At 39.8% G+C, this 20,835-nt stretch overlaps 2 protein-coding genes, 2 long non-coding RNA genes and 1 other non-coding gene across 5 annotated transcripts; 2 read left to right on the top strand and 3 right to left on the bottom strand.

Annotated features, from left to right (window-relative positions):
* Window positions 1–4,379: 4,379 nt before the first annotated feature.
* On the bottom strand, window positions 4,380–4,451 carry trnap-ugg (transfer RNA proline (anticodon UGG)). The gene has a single exon. It is a non-coding gene; the product is annotated as a tRNA-Pro (tRNA).
* A 1,587-nt stretch (window positions 4,452–6,038) lies between these two features.
* On the top strand, window positions 6,039–10,058 carry LOC144074481 (STAM-binding protein-like A). The gene is made up of 9 exons (XM_077600937.1): window positions 6,039–6,262; window positions 6,334–6,409; window positions 6,471–6,566; window positions 6,874–7,207; window positions 7,290–7,414; window positions 8,536–8,673; window positions 8,887–8,999; window positions 9,077–9,176; window positions 9,429–10,058. The coding sequence occupies exons 1-9, from the start codon at window positions 6,060–6,062 to the stop codon at window positions 9,483–9,485; spliced, it is 1,242 nt and encodes a 413-aa protein (XP_077457063.1). The 5' UTR covers window positions 6,039–6,059; the 3' UTR covers window positions 9,486–10,058.
* On the bottom strand, window positions 8,864–11,245 carry LOC144074482 (uncharacterized). Its single transcript, XR_013300312.1, has 3 exons — window positions 10,915–11,245; window positions 9,408–9,602; window positions 8,864–8,978 (listed from the first exon to the last, which is right to left on the bottom strand). It is a non-coding gene; the product is annotated as an uncharacterized LOC144074482 (long non-coding RNA).
* On the top strand, window positions 10,162–20,034 carry ppil2 (peptidylprolyl isomerase (cyclophilin)-like 2). Its single transcript, XM_077600936.1, has 20 exons — window positions 10,162–10,310; window positions 10,485–10,534; window positions 10,932–10,977; window positions 11,068–11,130; window positions 11,203–11,254; window positions 11,644–11,695; window positions 11,871–11,962; window positions 12,076–12,165; window positions 12,260–12,335; window positions 12,409–12,569; window positions 13,556–13,631; window positions 14,599–14,705; window positions 16,418–16,507; window positions 17,487–17,520; window positions 18,631–18,748; window positions 18,840–18,896; window positions 18,973–19,045; window positions 19,112–19,174; window positions 19,257–19,405; window positions 19,836–20,034. The coding sequence occupies exons 1-20, from the start codon at window positions 10,279–10,281 to the stop codon at window positions 19,942–19,944; spliced, it is 1,590 nt and encodes a 529-aa protein (XP_077457062.1). The 5' UTR covers window positions 10,162–10,278; the 3' UTR covers window positions 19,945–20,034.
* Window positions 12,600–17,059, bottom strand: LOC144074483 (uncharacterized). Its single transcript, XR_013300313.1, has 3 exons — window positions 16,954–17,059; window positions 13,370–13,481; window positions 12,600–12,651 (listed from the first exon to the last, which is right to left on the bottom strand). It is a non-coding gene; the product is annotated as an uncharacterized LOC144074483 (long non-coding RNA).
* Window positions 20,035–20,835: the final 801 nt, after the last annotated feature.

The following is a 20,835-nucleotide window of genomic DNA, read 5'->3' as shown; positions in this document are numbered from 1 at the left end:
TTTACCGTATTTATTCGGGTATAACGCGCACCCATAATTTGTGACTAAAAATTGGTATAACATTTTTTTAATTACGGAAACCTGGTAAAACAAACGACTACCGATATGAACACAATTCTGAAATGGAATTTACAATTTTAAACACTTAAAGTCTAAATCACATGTGTCAAAGTGGCGGCCCGGGGGCCAAATCTGGCCCGCCGCATCATTTTGCGAGGCCCGGGAAAGTAAATCATGAGTGCTGACTTTCTGTTTTAGGATCAAATTAAAATGAAGAGTATAGATGTATATTAAATTTCCTGATTTTCCCCCTTTTAAATCAATAATTGTCATTTTTTTAATCCATTTTTTCTGTTTTTAGTTCAAAAATCATTTTGTAAAATCTAAAAATATATTTAAAAAAAGCTAAAATAAACATTGTTTTATATCTATAAAAAACTGAATATTCAGAACTTTTGATCCAGTTCTTTTAATCAATTTATAAAAAAAATATCTAAATATTATATCTAAAATGGTCTGGCCCACATGAAATCGAGTTGACGTTAACACGGCCCGCGAACCAACCCGAGTTTGACAACCCTGGTCTAAATCATGATAATATTTAACATTTTTCAGAGTCTGATTGATCATCATCAGATTCACCAAACAATTAATTCCATTTTTCTTGAGCAAGGATAGCGCTCCCTGGGCGGACTCGTTTCTGTGGAGAAATTTTTTTCCAAATATATTCCTACTATTAATTACCCTATAAACTTGCCGACTAGCGGACAAAGACAGGTTCTATGTCTCCCCTTATACATAACGGCTGCGGAGGGGACTTTTTCATCGGCAGGGGGCAGTGTTTGACCTGGATCTGTGTATAACGCGCACCACATTGCTTCAGTTTTTTGGTAAAAAACTTTGCGCGTTATACTCTAATAAATACAGCACATATAAAGTACTGCTCTACTTACGAAAAATCCAAGTTACATTGGAATTAGTTCATTTTGTAAGTAGAGGTACCATCGTGTAGATTTTCTACGGTGATACCTCTACTTACAAAATTGTTCTGTACTGTAGAACAATCAATCTGAGGCACCAGGTTAGTCGATCCCAAACGAAGACTATGACGTTTTTATAAAGTCGGGGAGGATGAATTCAGACAGGACTCTAAGGTCACGGTTCGATCAACAACATCGACATTGAAGTCAGCATGCCCACTTGTGTGTGACCGTTCAAGAGTCCAAGGCCTGTTTGGACTGGAACGGCTGATAACAACAACCCAAATGCCCAAAAAAAACTACACGACACTTTTAAGAGACATGTTATGGTTAACGCATTTATAAATCAAGGGGGTTCATGGGGAATTTTTGAGATCAGACCAAAATAACAAGATTCGTTTCATGATGCAATATAGAGCGTATTGATACAGACTATCAAAAATAAATATTGTGACAGATTTTTTTTGCCTTCATTGACCAACATTTCTTCAAGCTACAAAAACTATTCATATATCTTGTCCACATTTGTGGCTCTATTGCTCTTTTGTAAAAGTTTAATGAAACTAGACTTGAATAAACTAGTTTGAACTCAAACTTTTATGCAGAGTGTACTTCCATTATGTAATTTGAAGTAAGTAAACATTTGTACAAGTAAAAACAAATGTTAAGATTTGAAAGCAGGTTGCTTTTGTAGTGTTAGATGCGGAGAACTTAGCAACCTAGCTAAGTGCATTCATGCTAGCACAGTTTTTCACAACAACAAATACTAACATAAGAATTTGAGCGTGTGCGGTCGATTGGTCGCCGGTCTTTTGGTCGCCGGTCTTTTGGTCGCCCCGACCGCGACAACGGGCGACTAAAAGACCGGCGACCAAAAGACTGACGACCAAAAGTCAAATCACATTTAAAATGTACCATAAATGTATTTTTTTTGTTGCAATATACCTCTGGATTATTTGAATTAATATAAAAAAATAATGCAAAATTTGTTCACAAGTGGAAGTATACATTTGTAGTATGTTACTAGCAAGATTATTTTTCACAATATACCTTTAGATTATTTTGTTGTACTTTTTTAAAATTTCATCCATAGACATCAAAATAAAGGTAAAACAACACATCAATAAAAGCCAACAATGGCCATGAGCAGTTTCACTGAGCTGACGTGTGAGTCTATAAGAGTTTGTATGTACATGCGCTGTCCCTTTAAGAAGCGACGACAGTTCAGTCAGGGTCTTAACAAGTTCTCCAACAAAAAACAATAAAAGTCCGGGAAATTTGGAGCTTTTCTTTAGCCTAATAATGACTAGGGCATTAAGTATGACTAAATAATCATTCACAGTTTGTATTTAGGGAATTTAAGCAACCATTTAAATGCTAATCATCCATAACCTTCCGGGCAACCAAAAGACCGGCGACCAAAAGATCTGCGACCAAAAGACCGGCGACCAATCGACCGTGTACCAGCATGACTAATAGGAATTTTTGTTCTTAACTAGCATCATGGAAAAACAGACGCGTCCATTTGAACTGAACTGAAACTTCTGATCAAATGGATTGGACGTCTCCTAGAGACAAGGATGACAGGAGCCACGTGATTGGACGGCTACCACTGAAAACGTTTACCACCGAAAAGATTTAAGCGGCTTTCGTCTTTCCTTCACACAACAAGAAAATTCCAGAAAACATGACCGGAGATGATCCTACCTCGAACTCGGGTGTCTGGTCTCGTCGCTCTGGCTTCACGTCGTTCAAAGTGACGAACGCAAATAAATAATTACCTTTATAAGTAGGGTGTGTTCACGGGCAAACAAGTTCTAAAACAAAATGGGCAGATGCTAGCAGCAGGATTGGGAGGGTGATAACATTTCTCCACAATGAAAAAAAACGTGCTAATGTAAACGCTAGCGGAAATTTAGAGAAGAAGTTCCCAGTTTTAAAATGCTCGGGGACCCCCGTGTCTTCTCGTTTTTATCCGAGTGGGTTGCCAGGTGATTAAGGGACACCCCTTTAATTATAGGGATCACTTTACAGTCATTGGCGGACATGAGCAAATGTATTGTCATCCAAACAAAAGTGGACCAGCATCACTTAAAGACTATCAATTAAAGCACAATGGAGACTTTTAGGTATCGATGTCCTGGGTTAAATCACATTTAAAACGTACCATTATGTATTTTTTTTGTTGCAATATACCTCTGGATTATTTGAATTAATATAAAAAATAATGCAAAATGTATTCACAAGTGGAAATATACATATGTAGTATATTACTAGCAAGAGTATTTTTCACAATATACCTTTAGATTATTTTGTTGTACTTTTTTAAAAATGTCATCCATGGACATCAAAATAAATGTTGTTAAACATTTTATATTTTCTCTATTTTGAAATAAATGACCGTATGGGCCGCATTGTCTTGCGTTATGGCGTTTAGTGTCTAATTTGTGCGCATATAAGCCGTACCGTCGATTCAGTCATCATTTTTTTGAGTGACAAATACGGCCTAAATGCGAGAAAATATGATATTTTAAAAGTACAGCAATACATAAGATATAAAAATGATAATAAAAGAGGAGAGGTGTCATGAGTTTGCATCCCCTTCAGAAAGTAGCTAGTTATAGTTAATAACTGCCTACTGTCTGGGTCAACTATCATATCCTCAGGTCATGCAACAAACTATTCTAATATGACCACAGAAGTCCAATGACAAGCACGTGTCGCATTTTTTTAAAATTTCCTTTGTGAAATCATGAGTGAAATAATTACGACCAAATAAGATTTTACATTCACTTTCAAGTCATGACATTGCTGGTGACTCACTTCACATTTAACGATTTAAGACTCGCCGCTGCGTGCGCTTTATTCACGGCTGCATTTATTTTTAAGAGTTACTTTTGCCTACGCTTTAATGTAAGGAAATTACATTGAACTTGACGGACCTGCAATGTAGTGTTGTGCGGCTAGTTTAGCGAGCAGGTAGCGGCGATTAGCTTCCAGTGTTTCATTAGCTTTCCTACCTTGCCCGCGGATGCTGCCTTGACGTCAAACTCCAGCCACGGCAGCAGTACCTCTGAAAGGCCGCACATTCAGCTTCCAGTCGGAAAGTGCGGGGGCCGATGGGGCAAAGGGGGGCCACTGTGTCAGATAGCGGTGATGGTCGGATTCGTCCGCTTCATTCTCCACACTCTCATTGACACGAAAGGCGCCTGGTGGACAATGGCAAGAGTCAGATTCCGACGTGACACGTACGCCCCGCGCGACGTACACTGGTATTGCAACATCCGCCACCAACCACAAAGAAATGTACACTTTATGTTTAAGTGTACACATTGATAAGATTAAATTATTATAAGTATATAGGTACTTATCAACGAATGTTCACGTTGCGTAAAAGGAGGGCTCGTCCGGGATTTGAACCCGGGACCTCTCGCACCCAAAGCGAGAATCATACCCCTAGACCAACGAGCCATTTACATTTAAAAATCATACATGTAAGTGCATATAAATCTGCCAGGCAGCATAGATTCGGATATACTTTCCTTCTCACATCGCATTTACGCAAACAACAAATAGCATTTTCAACGACCGCAGCAACGTAAACATTTAATTGTTCCTAGAAATTATTAAGTCAACATTATTGTCAATATAGCTGAAAACACAAAATGCTATAAACTTCAGGAGTGTTCAGGGGATAAATATAAAAAAAACAAGTACTTTAGAAGTATTCGTTCACGTCATCAAAAGTCGTCGTCGCGCTTTTGCATCAATGAGGGAAATTGGAGGCGAATTTATTCGCATGCAGTCTTTCCTGCGTTTGAAACATTTTCTTTTTTGTCTCATTGGTCGGTAAGGTATTTCAGTTGAGAGCAAAGAAAGGTAGCATAAAGCTTTGTAGACTAGTCGAATTTTAAAAGTAGGCATGTGGATTCATTAGGTGGACGCCATCTTCGTTTTTCTCTGACTGCACACATCAGCCAACCAGAGGCAAGCTTCCTGAGATGTGACGTACGTCAACCGGAAGAGGATGTAATTGCGGAAGTGTTCGGTGTATTACAGTCTAATAACACAGTTCCCTGTCGGACTCGAGTCCCAAATCTGAGCCAGTGTATTGATATATTGTATGTAGAAGTGCTGTTTTACACCGCGATCAGGTAAGAATCCCACCGCATGCCCTGCGCGTTAGTATTAACCCGCTTTTTTAAACTTGATGTCGAAAAAGGTCAGGTTAGCTACTATGGGCTAATTCGACATTAATGGAATTCTATTAGTCTACTCTTTTCAGTAATATTTTTGGGACAACGGCGAGAGAAAAGTATCGCTTTTTAATACATGACTTGTCCTTATAGTTTGTTTATTGAGATGTTGCTAAATGACGTTTACAGCGTCTTGGCGACTCATCGGAACAAAATGAGATTTTCCTGGTTCAAGTAGTTTTGACGATTCTAGTTGTGTAAAATCGGCCTCCAAATAAGATCTGTTATTTAAAACAACTTCAGTTACATTGTCTTGCCAAAATGTGATATTCCAGGTCATGAAAAAGTACAATGAAAAAAAGCCATGTCTCAATTTACTTTGACTCAAAGGAGGAATCTGGGCTTGCCCAAGGCTAATTTTCGGTTGTATGAATAGCAATAGTAGTAGTAAGTGATAACAGGTTTAGGTGCCTTCGGCCACCTAGCGGAGAGCGTGGTATTGCACTGGTGTCGGCATTTCTCTCCCTTTATAACACTGGAATAGATTGATTTAGAAAAATGTATCGTTTGATTAGTAATAAACATACTGTAACTTCATAGTGCCGCATGATCTTGTGCAGACTGCTATTGTTTTTCTTTAAGTTATGGTTAATTTAGGTACAGCAAAATTAGGGATCCTTGGTGGTACGCGAGCTTGACTATCAAAATAGTTTCCCTAAAATAATTGATAAAACTTTTAAAAATCATGTATACCTCGAAAAAAGTCAGTTAACAAAGTTAATAAAGGCAAGTTTTACCTTCTAATCCAATTGTTGGAGTTCTTGAATTGGTCGTTTCAGCTGTAGTTTCCTTTTTCCAGGTTACCAGTTGGGGGGCCGCGGCCATGTCGGACCCCTGCGACGTCAGTCTTCCGCCGGAGGAGCGCGTGAGGATCCTCACCAAGAAGGGAAGCACGGTGGACGTCAACGACGAGGTCCCCTTACGCCGCTACTTCCGCTCGGGCATGGAGATGATCCGCATGGCCAACATCTACACCGAGGAGGGCAACATCGAGAGCGCCTTCGTCCTCTACAACAAATACATCACGTGAGCGCCATTTTCCTAAACGTTCTCGTAGACCTTTTCGCTAAGCCCGACTTTCTCGTGGCCCCTCCAAGGCTCTTCATAGAAAAGGTTCCCAAGCATCGGGATTACAAAACGGTGAACATTCCAGAGAAGAAGGACACGCTAAAGGTAGGTAGAAAAATATCGCGGGGGTCTTTTGCGCTTCCTCTTAATTTATGTTCATCTCCAGAAATTGAAGGACGTGGCCTTTCCCCAAGCGGAAATCCTGAAGAAAGCACTTCTTAAGAGATTTGAACAAGACTATGCTCAGTATCGAGTCAAGAAGGTAAGCGCGACTTGCATAGGCTGGCGTGAATGAATGGACGGTTAGCAAAACATCAGCTCGAATGGCCATGTTGGAACAGGAGGATTTACACACTTTGGTTCAAGTGGCTTGTTAAAGATGTTTAAAATGGAGCACTTAGTAGGGCTTTAAAGTGGGAACTATTGTGTAGACATTTAGCACAAACATTTACATGTCACCTAAATCAACGAAAAATACAAAATAGGTTTTGATATTTGAATGAACAGCATTCTTTACATTAGGGGTGTCCAAACACTTCAGTCCAACTCAAAATCTGTGTACCTTGTAGAAAGAGGAGGAGGAGGCTCTGGTCCTGCAGGAATCCCGGCAGCGGGCGCTGGACGCCGAGCGGGAGCGCGTGGCCGAGATGCATCGGCGGCAGCAGGAACAGGAACAGTTCAGCGCCTTCGAGGAGATGATCCGACGGCAGGACCTGGAAAAGGAGCGCCAGCGAGTTCTCCTGGACTTTGCCGAGCCCTCCGCGCCCACCCCGGACGCGCCGCTGGTGCCGGGCGTCCGAGGCCCGCCCGTCATCTCGCCCATCCTCCCGCCCCCGGCCGTGACTCCGCCCAGCTTCGACCGCTCGCTGAAACCAGACTCCTTGGTCAGTCCGGGGAATAACGGTGAGTTGACGGCGATGTGCGCGAGGCTATTCCGTGTTAGGTTATTTATTATGGATGTGTTCCTCCTACCTGTCATCCGCAGATCTGAGCGTAGACGCCCTTCGCCAGCTGCGCGTGCCGTCCGAGCTGTGCCAGAGCTTCCTCCGATTGGCTGAGGCCAACACCCGCCGGGCTGTGGAAACCTGTGGCATCCTTTGTGGAAAATTGGTACGTTGAGTTGAATTGAATTGAATGCTTTTATTGTCATTATACAAGTAGAATGAGATTTAAAGATTCACCACCAAGTTAAATAATGACAATCAGTAATAAATAAGTAGTCAAGATAATAAGTAGGAAAGTTCACAAATAACAAAAAACAAACAAATAATAAATAAATAAGTAGTCAACATCATAATAAGTAGGGAAGTGTACAAATAACAACAAACAAACAAATGAACAGAAATAATCAATAAATAATAATAAATAAGTAGTCAACATAAGTAGGGAAGTGCACAAATAACAACAAACAAACAAATGAACAGAAATAATCAATAAATAATAATAAATAAGTAGTCAACATAAGTAGGGAAGTGCACAAATAACAACAAACAAACAAATGAACAGAAATAATCAATAAATAAGTAGTCAACATAATAAGTAAGGAAGTGCACAAATAACAACAAACAAACTGAAAAAAATAAATAAATAAGTATTCTACATAATAAATAGGGAAGTGCACAAATAACAACAAACAAACAGAAATAATAAATAAATACGTATTCTACATAATAAATAGGGAAGTACACAAATAACAACAAACTGAAATAATCAATTAATAATAAATAAATAGTCAACATAATAAGTAGGGAAGTGCACTAATAACAACAAACTGATGAACAGAAATAATAAATAACTATTTAACATAATAAGTAGGGAATTGCACAAATAACACCAAACAAACCTAAATAATCGATAAATAAATAAGTAGTAGTCAACATAATAAATAATTACTAGTCAAATGCGACATTCAAATAAGTAGAAGTTAGCTATAGGCATTAAATACGATATCCCACGTTTGATTATGGCTGTACAATGACAAGAACAACTAATCTAACTAATAATACTAAAAAAACAACTCATTTTACACACCATACAAACTGAATTCCCCAAAAGGTGGAATGCTACACAAATTGTGAATACAAATTGTCGTTTTTCTATCTTAATACCGCTGATGAACTTTTTTTTTAAATGGTTATTGACATACTACACTTGTCATAATGACAAATAAAATCAATTCCAGGGTGATCATGTTGTCTAAAGGCCATTTTTGGATTTTTCTGACTTTGCAGACGAGAAACACTTTCACGGTGACGCACGTCATCGTTCCCAAACAGTGCGGCGGTCCCAATTATTGCGACACAGAGAACGAGGAGGAACTCTTTCTCATACAAGACCAGTATGATCTCATCACCCTGGGCTGGATCCACGTGAGTCAACCTTTTATCCGCAAGCCTATTTCAGGCGCCGCAAACTTGAAAAACCTGTCGCTCGGCTGCAAAATTGTGACTCATCACGTTGTTATGGGGTCAGATTTTTCAAAAAGGGAACCAGTAACCTCCTCTTTTTTTGTGAATTATGTGAAAATTTGATTTTGAATGAGTCCCTTTTTTCCCCCCTCCTGTTTTCTTTTGATTTAAAAGACTCACCCAACGCAGACGGCCTTCTTGTCCAGCGTGGACCTGCACACACATTGCTCGTATCAGATGATGCTGCCCGAAGCCATCGCCATCGTCTGCTCGCCCAAGTTTAACGAGTCAGTCCAGAAAAAAAACAAAAGAAAAATGTAAATAGTACAAAAGAGCAATACAAAATGGCCGTCTTGTCTTTCAGGATCGGCTACTTCAGACTGACAGACCGGGGAACCAATGAGATCTCTTCGTGTAAACAGAAGGGCTTTCACCCTCACAGTAGAGACCAGCCTATTTTTACAGTAAGTACTTTTTACATGCAAAAACATAGAAATCGACCAAGAATGGTGTCGTACGGTGTTTGTAAGGTTTTTTGGGGGTTTGTAAGGGGAATCATAATCATTTATAAGGGCAGTTATCGGCAGAGGTTAACAGGTATGTAATGGCTACAAAGATATATGATGAAAATTAATTGCAGAGATACGGGCAGATAAATGCAAAATTTGTTTACGTGATTTGAATATTTGAATTACCCTTTTGTTCTTTGAACGCAGCACGCCGACCACGTCACCATCTCCGACGACGCCGTCTCCGTGATGGATTTGCGGTGATTTTTTTTCTCCATCGCCTTTACCCCCCCTGCTGCTCCTCCTCCGATGACGACACTCAAGAGACTGTTTTATCACGACATACTTTAGTTTTTTCAGGACGTCTGTTCATATCGTTCTCTGAGGGAACAAAAAAAAAAACAAAGAACAAAATTGTCATCATTGCACTTACGTCCACTTTGTTGTCTTGTGTTCGGAACGTTCGAGTGTTCTTCTACTAGTTTCCGCCTGACACATTGAAGTGCCAAGGGTGGTGACGTGGCTGACATTTTGGTTCTTCGGACTGCAGTTTTGATGTTTTTTAACATGCGGTTGCAACTCAGGTGCAAACACATCAAACTTTTTTTTTCTTTTTTAAGGGTATTGGTCAAATCTTTTGTTCCTCGTGTGTCCTTGCTTCAGAGAGCGTGAATGTACGAGTCCACTAACCTCCCTGCTCCTTGTTTTTGCCTTTCCAAGTTGGTTTGCGACCCTCGTGTTGATATGATGAAGAATTATATTCCCCCCCATCGTGTTCATATGCAAATATCTTCCGTTGATGAAATGCCAAGTTCAAATAAAACTAAATGTTCATGAGTTTGGAATGTTTGTCTGTCATAAACAATGATTCTCTGGTTAATTTGACGATTGACAAATTGCTATTAGTCAACGTCACCCATAGACGGCGCTCGAGGGTTTTTCCAATAATAAACTGCGCAATAAGGAAGAGCGTTTGGTTATCTTTGGTTAGCTAAAAACAATACGGCAACTCGTTGCAAATCCATTTTTAAAGCATTTACCTCCAAAAAGACTAAAGATGGGAAAGCGACAGCACCAAAAGGACAAAATGTAAGTTAGACGTTACCATAAATATACGACAAAATTAGCTCAAATCCTTTAACACCCCGATGTTGTTAGCTTTCATACCTAATGCTAGCCTGTTAACTTTACTAGCTGTATGATTTATTCCGAATGAATTCAATTTTAAAGCGTTATTTTGATTATTCTTTCTCATCCACTTAGGTACATTACGTGTACAGAGTACACTAATTTCTATGGAGGCAAACGGGCGGGTAAGTTTAGTAATCCAACTTTTCAAAACACAATTTTATCGGTGATTGCTTAATATGCCGTTTGCTTATTTTTACACTGAACCTCTTGCTTCGTCCGTTTACGGAAATAAACTACAGATCAAGATAAATCATAATCTTGGATATATACCTAATCAATCTGGAAATGACGTCACATTACCATACTTGACTGACTAAAAATATATTAAAAAAAAAAAACAATACATGTATTGTATGTTATCCTCACAAGTGTCGCGGGGGTGCTGTAGTTTTACTCAGCAGGGCTCCCTTTGCAGTAAATGTCATATTAATTGGACACTTTCTTTGGTAAAATGTGCCTACGCGTTACATTTGAATGATGTGTTGTATTTTTGTAATTTTACCTTGTTCCGACTGTCAGAAATCCCACGGTCCAACTTCCGACGACTCCCATTCGACCATTGCAGGTGAGCCATTTTCTCAACCGGCCTGTTGTTATTGTCGTGTACACCAAAGCAGACTCTTGTCTTCAACCATTTTTTTTCCTTTTTCCTCAGCTTGTCCCTTCAGCCATTTTCTTATCCTGTGTGCACTGCGGATGGCATCGTCTTTGACCTCCTGTTAGTACGCTTATATTTGACCACAAGCAGGTTCTGTCGTATAGTAGTTGAGATGTGTCCTCTTTCTTTTAGGAGCATTATTCCATGGATCAAGAAGTATGGGACTAATCCAATATCTGGAGAGGTAAAAGCAACACAGAATTAAAAAAAAACATAAGTATTTACTATTGGCAATGATAGATTATGTGAATTTAAAATTGTCCCTCACTAGCAGCCACCAAAATGATTTGAACATGGAGGGTTGCCAGCCCTCCCAATTCAAATACGATTGGACGTCTGATGCTGTCAATAGCAGACAATGGTTTAAACCGATAATAGAATATTGGTTTAGGTGAAAGTTGGTTGACGCGTTTAAAATCTGTCAATGCAAACTGTGACAAGGAAGTTTTATCTGGAAAACTGTCTTAAGTGTTGTTTTGTCAAAAAGTCGACACTTAGTGTTGTTCAACTATGAAAGACTTTTTCTTTCGGGTGTAATTTTGACTTATTAATGTTTTTATTTTTTCTATGTAGAAACTCGAAGCCAAGGCACTCGTCAGACTCAACTTTGTCAAAAACAACGAAGGTAATCGTCTGCAATTCTCACATTTCTCATACACACATTCGAATTTTAAATATCTGATACTGAGCCTGTTTTTTTTCCTTTCCTAATCTTTAACTATATTGTCAATGCGTTCTTAACTGATAAATAAGAAAAATCTTGCTAAATTGGACTTTTTTTTCTCTCTACGTTATTCCAGGCAAATATCACTGTCCTGTTCTTTACTCCGTTTTCACCAACAATTCTCACATTGTCGCCAATAAGGTCACCGGCAACGTTTTCTGCAATGAGGTTGGTCAACAACATACCTGATCAATAATAGTGAAAGAATTAAATGCGATTAAAAATAATGTTTGTTTACTGCTGCTAATCATTAGTATGTGTGTTTATGCTTCTGATTTCAGGCAGTAGAGCAGCTTAACATCAAGACTAAAAGTTTTAAAGATCTACTGACGGATGAACCATTTACCAGAAAAGACATCATCACACTTCAGGTCGGTTTTGCTTAATAATGTTTCATTTAAAAATACTAATCAGTAAGAAACTTCATCAGGAATTATGAATTAATCATTATTTTCACTTGGGCAGGATCCAACAAACCTGGACAAGTTTAACGTGGCAGAGTTTTTCCACGTGAAGAATGACCTCAAAGTCCTGGATCCAGGTCAAAGATCTACAAGACCTTGACTTCTCTGGAAGAAAATACATAGTAATGTTTTTTTTTTGTCGTGATTCAGAGGAAGAGAAGGCCATGCAGGAACCTACTTATCACCTGAAGACCACTAACCTGGAGACCCGCGAGACACTGGCCGAGCTGTACAAGGACTACAAGGGGGACCAGATACTTGCTGCCACCATGAAGGAGCCTGAGACCAAGAAGACGGACAAACTCAACATGGTAAGTGGACGACGGCAGATTTGGGAGACGTGATGAAGTTTGCCTTGGCTCACTGGGCCACCGAAAGGATGTCATGCGCACTCTGTCCAAAAGAGGGAGACAAACACAAGCAAACAAACTCATACATGTCATTAAATGGTATGCAGGTGCTTATTTTGGTATAAATACGACAAAAATTAAGAAATGCAAAAACTATATATTTTTTGTTGACAATGTAAGTATTAAAATGTTACTATTATGTTATTTCCAACTGACGTCACCAAATATTACACAATTACAGTAATCCCTCGATTATCGCGAATTCACTGCTTCCCGATTTTTTTTACGCTATGAATTTAAAAACAAAAAACAAATTCTTTTCTTTTTAAGTTCATAAAGTTCCGTCGGCAAAGCTTGATGGGTAATTTGTTAGGACACCGTTATTAAAGACCTGAAATTTAGGGAAAAAAACAATGGGTGGGAAAGTGTATCAGAAATCTTAAGGGTAAAATTAAGTGGGGGAAAACCACTGTAGTAGAATTATACATATCAACTAGAATTCACCAATTCCAGAATTTAAATGACTATACAGCAGGATTTCAACACAAATGTAAAAACACTGAGTTTCACAGTAATAAAATGCCAAATTGGCACACTGGTTTATTCATAGAAAGAGGCTTTCTTCCATTTTAGCACCTCCATCTGCGCGCAAAGGCAACTTTAATCAGAGTTGTGCCACGTCTCGTGTTTGGCGGAGGGAGAATGTAGGTCAGACGGCGGCGCTAATGTCTGCACGCCAACTAGAACATGTATCTACTTACCCACGATGACGACAAGGGACCGTACCCGTACGATTTATTACATTCAGAAGGCCTCTTGACTGTGGAAGCATCTTTTCTTTTCTTTATGTGTCGAACGTGCATCTGGGTCACCCTAATGACATAAAGTAGAAAAGTAAACATCAGAGTCTTCATTCAAAAATAGAAAACAATGTCTTTGTCCTTCAGGCTCACTACTCGACGGGCAGGGTGGCGGCCTCTTTCACATCCACGGCCATGACACCGGCCACCATGAATCATGCAGGCAAGTAAAAAATATATATATATATACAGACGCTCCCCTACTTAGGAACATTCGAGTTACGAACAACGGTACATACAAACATGTCTGCAAATTGCGTTTATGTCAAAAAATGTTCGTAAGTTCGATTTTGTATTGCGCGCCTTTTTCCGAGTAGTACTTCTTTCCGCCGCTAATACCGACGACGCCTGGCGCTGTGAGAGCTCAGCTCACCCAGCATCTACCTTCCTCTGCCCAGTTCGTTGCAGTGCGTAAGTGCGTGAACGCATCTCCAGTGCGCAATGAACCTTTTTCATTTTCATCATTAAATATCTCGTGCATCCATTATTCAATATGGTTGGTGAAAAGCGAAAGGCTTCTATTGAGGGAGGTGCAAGGAAGAAGCAAGCCATTTCATTTGAAATAAGTGGCAATAATAACGAAGCTTGATGCCCGTGAGAAAGTGGTGAGCGTTGCACGTGAATAGAACTTGAATCGTTCGACCGTCAGTACCATTTATAAACAAAGATCGAGCAGCCAAATATTGAACGTTGCACAAAGTTTGCAAATCAATTGAATGGTGCCATACAGTGCTACCGCATCATTTATGATGAAAAAAAGAAAACTGCAATCGTCATTAGATAGCTTCTTTCGGCCAGTTTCTAGTAAATCTCTCTCTCTCTCTAGTCTAATGTATGTATACAGTACTGTATGTATTCTCTCCATATTATTAAATGTTTTTTTCAGTACAAACCAATGCGTGTTACTTATACAAGCCTTAAACATACAAATGCACTCATATAAACCTTCAATATACTTATATAGGCCTTAAACATAAATTATAATACAAAATATAGCACTGAGCAACTTCCGAACAAATTCAACTTATGAACAATCGCTCGGAACCTAACTCATTCGTAAGTAGGGGAGCGTCTGTATATATATTTAAACGGCAAGGTGTTATTGACTTTATTATTTACTCTTGTCTCAGACGCCATCGCCGACGACGCGGTGCGCTACAGCTACGTCAAAAAGAAAGGCTACGTCCGCCTGCACACCAACAAAGGGGACCTCAACGTGGAGATACACTGTGACAAGGTATGTTGCCATTTTTTTTAACCATTGGCTATCACCTCAGCCAATGGGGAGGCTGCGTGGACACACTCCCCTTCCCCGCGTTTTCTATTTGCGTCCTGCTGTTTAGGAATTGATGAGCGGCGCAAGCATGTCGCATACGCGCTGCATCACACACACACACACGCAACCTCAGCTCACCTTGCTGAAAGGACACGTGACGGACAGCCAAATGCTGATTGGACGCCGTGTCACATCACATCTTAACTGTTATTACCGTCAATACCCTTGAACGGAGTAGGATAAAATAAATGACAAATAATACTCTGCAGTTTGACCTTAAATAAACAGATTTTTCCCCCCAAAAGGACATGAGCAAGTAATTCCCACCGTAAAACAGCTGTGATTAGTCAAGTATAAAAGTACTCACGCCTACACAAATGTATTTTTAAAACTAAGAGCCCCATGAGTGATCTTTCAAAGCCCATAGAATATTAGGAATTTATGTCACTATGTACCGGAAAACCTAAAATAAAAAAAACAGTATTTTCTTACTGATCCTTGTGCAAATAAATTTGTGGTACTAAACCAGGGTCATTTTTAGATCAGATTAAAAAAAGGATCTGGTTATTAAAGTCATTTATTTTTAAGGATTAACTCATTGACTGCTCGTTCGATCACTGCCAATCCTCTATGTCAAAATGGATTGGACCTCAATAGCAGTCAATTGCGCTACATTGCGTCATCATTTATTGACAGCCTTGTGATAAAAATCGGTAGCAACAAAATAATCCAGAGGTATAACGATTAGATTATCTCCTTTCTCACACGCTAAACAGTGTATATTGCAAACCACCAACTCAACCGGCCTCTACAACAAACTGCATACCTTAAAACACAGGGAGAAATAATCAGAACAGTGATACGTTGTTCTTTCTTCAATCCAACTTTACTGTAATGACTAAAAATCTCCCGTGCCTCAAGGTTTGTGCTAAGACATCATTAATCGAATACCGATATTTTTTTTACATGCCACCACACTTGCCACATGGATCAACAATCGAACACCGATAAACACATCCAATCCAAACTCGTTGTACATTCTCAACAGGCAATCGTTAATAACTTACACACTTTAGCATGTCACAAACACGTGATCGGAAATTGGGCCTGATTGGGTTTTTGATTATTATTAAAAGGGTCACAAAGCAATCTAACCCATCTGAAAAGGCGATTTTTGGATTCATTTATGCATGCGCGCTTTTAAAAAAATGAGAAAAATGAAACTAGTCCACTCTGGGCCTGTCACTCATGCGTGTCGCATGGCAACAAATTACAGCGATCATTTCGAGGCGTCGCCGCCGTTGTTGTTTAGCGTCGCTGAGACAATTCGTGCGGAAAGCCTTCAGGCTTGCGGTGACATCACCGATCGCGTCTCAAAAAATGAGATTGCCGTGCATTCTAGAGCTTCGACTCGCACGTCTATTTTAGTGCCGTTTTTTTTCTAACCTGGCCTTTTACGACTGACAAAAGACGAACGTCGTCAAATTGCTCCGCCGCCTCGGGCAACGCGTAAATGGGTCGGGAATGACGTCAATGCCGTTTGTTTATTTATCTAAGGATCGCATTTCGGAGGCCAAAGGCCAGTTCAAATTGCTCTGGACATCCATTACCGTCAATCGCGGGTGAGTCAGTTGATAAAATTGCCAATAAGTGTTTGTTTCCTGCTTCCTCAGGTTCCTAAAGCGGGGGAGAACTTCATTGGCCTGTGCAAAAAAGGCTACTACGACGGAACCGTCTTCCACAGATCCATCCGGAATTTCATGGTAAGAACAAAGCGACCGAGCGGCTTTTCTACGCGTCCCATGATGCATTGCATCTAGCCGTTAAGCAGCCATGAGATTGATTTAACCTCAAGACGCAGCACATTGGAAAGAAAGCGTGAAACTACATTTTGCAATTGTTCATTTCCACGAATTCCCGACAATATTAGCACTAGGAAATCATAATGTTTCATCTTGAAGCTATAATACAGCCGCCTGTTTTATCCGTTTATCCTTTCTCTTAAAATAAATGACCGTATTGGCCGCATTGTCTTGCGTTATGGCGTTTCATGCATGTCAAATCTAATTTGTGCGCATATAAGCCGTACCCTTGATTCAGACTTTTTTTTTTTGAGTGACAAATACGGCGTATAAGCGAGAAAATACGGTAATTTTAAAATGCAGATGGCTTCAATTACCAAAAAGAAAAATAATAAAATCTACGTTACCTTGACTTTTTAGATGAAAGTGGGCGGAGCCTCCCAAAATGACATCCTCAAAGTCCTCAATCAATCTGGCTAGCTTAATTGGGACCTAGCATTTTAGCGTTGTAGCAGACTTTTCAACCTGTCAAAAAACTCATTGTTAGTCTACAAAATATGATTATATCATTAAACTTGCAGGATATGTTGCTAATATGAACCAAAACGGAGTTAACGGTCCCAGACATCGGAAAAAGAACTTTGCCAATCCCCGAGAAAGACATTTCGCAACTATTATAAAACTTGGGGGGTCAAAGAGGTCAGAAAATAAATTTTGCATCAATTCAAATGGATTTAGGGATTATAATCCAACGTGCTTTTGGGGTCACAAGGTCAACGCTCAGAGGTCAGAAAAGGAATATGGCGATAAATGAAGAACACAGCTTTCTAGTTTTATAATAATCGGTCTTACTTTTCTACTGCCAATAAGGGCTGGACTAGTTTTCAGGAATATGAACTCTTGTTTTTGATTTGACCACCTCCATTTTTTCCCCTTTCAGATTCAAGGAGGCGACCCGAGCGGCACGGGAACAGGTACCAACTGGCAGTGACAGCACACTCTGAGCCTTACATAACAGCCACTCTGTATTCAATTATTCACAGCTCCTTTTTTGGGACTGTCTAAACACATGGAGGAGGAGCCCACTTATAAATTTACTCGGCAGAAAAGGGGCACTAAAAACGCAAAAGGGGAGGGAGCAAGGATGGGTCTGTTTTTTTTTCAAGCCCTGGAATTAAAAGGGCAGCCATTTTGAACAGTTGGAAGTCAATTGGACGGCAAAACCTAATCGTTTACCGCCACCTCACGTGGAGGTGAAATGTCAGCTCGCTGATCAATTATGCACAAATGTCACTCGTCTTGTTCGCCACCGACAGCGCGGTGTGCATTTACATACTTCCTGCTTAGTCCTCGTTCAATTTTGCTCTATCGCCCTCAATGAGACAACGCGTGGAAATCGTAGTCAATTATTGGAAAACAGCTAATTAGATCATGTATTAATTGTGTTATATTCTTTGATATTACTTTCTACTTAAATCATATATCACAAAGATAGCATAAACCACAGGTGTGAAAGTGGCGGCCCGGGGGCCAAATCTGGCCCGCCACATCATTTTGTGCGGCCCAAGAAAGTAAATGAGTGCTGACTCACTGTTTTAGGATCAAATTAAAATAAAGAGTATAGACGTATATTACATCTCCGGATATTCCCCCTTTTAAATCAATAATTGTAATTTTTTAATCCATTTTTTCTGCGTTTGTAGTTCAAAAATCATTTTGTAAAATCTAAAAATATATTTTAAAAAAGCTAAAATAAACATTGTTTTAGATCTATAAAAAACGGAATATTCAGGGCCTTTAATTCAGTTCATTTAATCCATTTATTTAAAAAAAATCTAAATATTATATCTAAAATGGTCCGGCCCACATGAAATCGAATTGACGTTAAAGCGGCCCGCAAACCAACCCGAGTCTGACAACCTTGGCATAAACAGATGTTTGCGCTTACAATTGTTTTCTTTCTTTTTTACACATTTAAAAAAAAATCTGGAATATTGTTTTTTCCCTAAACTTGATTTAAAGCAGTGATCTGGATTGGACATCTAGGGCTGTTTATGGCAAAAGCTTGGATGTTGTGCTTCCAGGTGGAGAATCGTTTTGGGGCAAACATTTCAAGGACGAGTTCCGACCCAACCTGTCCCACACGGGCCGGGGGATTCTTAGCATGGCCAATTCGGGTCCTAACACCAACAAGTCTCAGTTGTAAGAAAACGAGTGTGTGTGTGTGTATGTGGGGGGCGGGGGTCCGTAAAATGACGCTTTTCTGACAACGTTTGCTTCTCTTTTCCATCAGTTTCATCACATTCCGCTCCTGCACTTACCTGGACAGGAAACACATGGTGTTCGGAAGGTAAAATCCTGATTCCAAAATTTGCCCTTCCAAGTCTGGCAAATTTGCGAGGCTATTTTCCGTTTTCCCCACGCAGGGTCGTCGGCGGCTTCGAAGCGCTGACGGCTATGGAGAACGTGGAGAGCGACGTCAAGACGGACAAACCAAAGGTGAGGATCCCATCGGATCGGGAATAATTCGGCGGGCTCGCTCACGGATTTGTCGTTTTCCTTCAGTCGGAAATCAAGATCATCAGCGCCACGGTCTTCGTGGACCCGTACGAAGAGGCCGACGCCGAGGTGGGCTCCCGTTTCCGATCTCGAACCTATTCGCCGAGTCCGTTTTTGTTCCCAGTCGACGATTTTGCCTGTCGCTTGTCAGATCGCGGCGGAGCGCCTGAAAGAAGAGCAGAAGAAGACGGAAGAGGAGGAGCAGAGGCAAGCCAGCGCCTCCTTGAGGAAGGCCAAGGAATCGCAGGCGCCCAAAGCCTTCAAGCTAGGCGTCGGAAAATATATCAACCCCACCGCGACGTGAGTAAACCGACGTCTTTTGTGATTGACAACATCTAATTATGTACCAAAGAGTTGCTCTTTGATTTTGAGGTTAGGAGGTCAAAGGTTACGGGGGTCAGAAATATTTGTGTTCACGATAACTCAAGAACAAACCAAGGGATTGTTAAACTTGCGGGATATGTTTGTAATACGGAAGAGGTGATTAAATTTGAGGGTACTCTGATCAAAGGATTTGAGGGTACTGAGGTCAAAGGTCACGTGGAGCGAGAGAAGGAATTTCACAATAATAAATTGGCCTATTTAACTCAAATTTGTCAGGTAGGTGAAACATGATATTTTGGTTCAAATGCGACAAAGCTTTGAATTTGGCCGCTTAGGCCGAAATCTACCTTTTAAATGTTTTATTTTTAATTTTTAAAAACAACCCTAATGGAATGTGACCTTCCAGGAAACGCCCAAACACCGAAGAAGAAAGTGGACCATCGACCAGCGGCGCTGCCACTTTAGCCAAAAAGCCCAAAGGAAAGTCCACCCTAGCTGATTTTAGCTCCTGGTAGCAACAATGTCTTTAGTCCAATTCTATTTTCCATTTGTATTATTTGAACCGCCCTGTCAATGCATAATAAAGACACTTTTTCTTTTTGTGACCGTGCCGCACTCTAATATGGAAATGAAGAGTATGAAAAAAGCTATGGACAGCACTTCACGTTCCCGTTTTTTTTTAATAACCGTAATGGACCTCATTAGGTTGAGAATATTAAACAGGTTTGTGCTTCCGTTGTCATGGAAATGTTCCTTTTAAAGAAAGCAAAACCAATAGGAAAAGCAGCTGGCGGCCATTTGCGGCTTTTAAAAGGGTGACATGAAAGTGCCATCTTATCTCCAAATCAAAGCATGTGGCTCACTGAAGGATTAACACGTAATTGCTCATGATATAATAAGTCATACAGCGCAGCAAATTGTAATGAATTTGTTTCTCCAAATAAAAAAAATACATGATTTTTGACCTAACAAAAAGATTTTTTAATCAAATTTTCTAAGCTGAAATAAAACAACAAAGAAAATAAGTCTTTCGAATATTCATTTAAAGTTTTATTTAAACTGAGGATTTCATGTGGAATTTGGATATAACAAAACAAAGGTAACAAATGTTTTGTTAAATTAAATATTTCAATTGAATTTTTTTACACTGAAATTCATGTACAAAATGTTTTTTTAAATACGCAACTAAAAAGTCTAAATGCTATGTTAAAAGCATTTTGGATTGAACCAGTCAAATATTTTTTAAACTAACTGAATTAAAATTACAATGCATTATTAGCATTAGTGTGGCACTAAACTAGCCATGTCTTTATTTTTATTCAGAGTTACATCATGATTGTTTATCTATGACATCACCCGCTGCTCCAATTGGTCAACGTGACCGTCAATCACACTACAGGTGGTCC

Source organism: Stigmatopora argus, chromosome 5, assembly GCF_051989625.1.
Source record: "Stigmatopora argus isolate UIUO_Sarg chromosome 5, RoL_Sarg_1.0, whole genome shotgun sequence".
Classification (NCBI taxonomy): Eukaryota; Metazoa; Chordata; class Actinopteri; order Syngnathiformes; family Syngnathidae; genus Stigmatopora; species Stigmatopora argus.
This window is presented reverse-complemented; position numbering and strand designations above follow the sequence as displayed.

Excerpts from the sequence above, each read along its gene's own strand:
- ppil2 (XM_077600936.1), top strand. The coding sequence starts at position 10,279 with ATGGGAAAGCGACAGCACCAAAAGGACAAAAT. Across the intron at positions 17,521-18,630 it reads CCCGAGCGGCACGGGAACAG|GTGGAGAATCGTTTTGGGGC; the intron begins GTACCAACTGGC and ends TTGTGCTTCCAG. Across the intron at positions 19,406-19,835 it reads TATATCAACCCCACCGCGAC|GAAACGCCCAAACACCGAAG; the intron begins GTGAGTAAACCG and ends GTGACCTTCCAG.
- LOC144074481 (XM_077600937.1), top strand. The coding sequence starts at position 6,060 with ATGTCGGACCCCTGCGACGTCAGTCTTCCGCCGGAGGAGCGCGTGAGG. Across the intron at positions 6,263-6,333 it reads CTCTACAACAAATACATCAC|GCTCTTCATAGAAAAGGTTC; the intron begins GTGAGCGCCATT and ends GGCCCCTCCAAG. Across the intron at positions 9,000-9,076 it reads TGCTCGCCCAAGTTTAACGA|GATCGGCTACTTCAGACTGA; the intron begins GTCAGTCCAGAA and ends CTTGTCTTTCAG.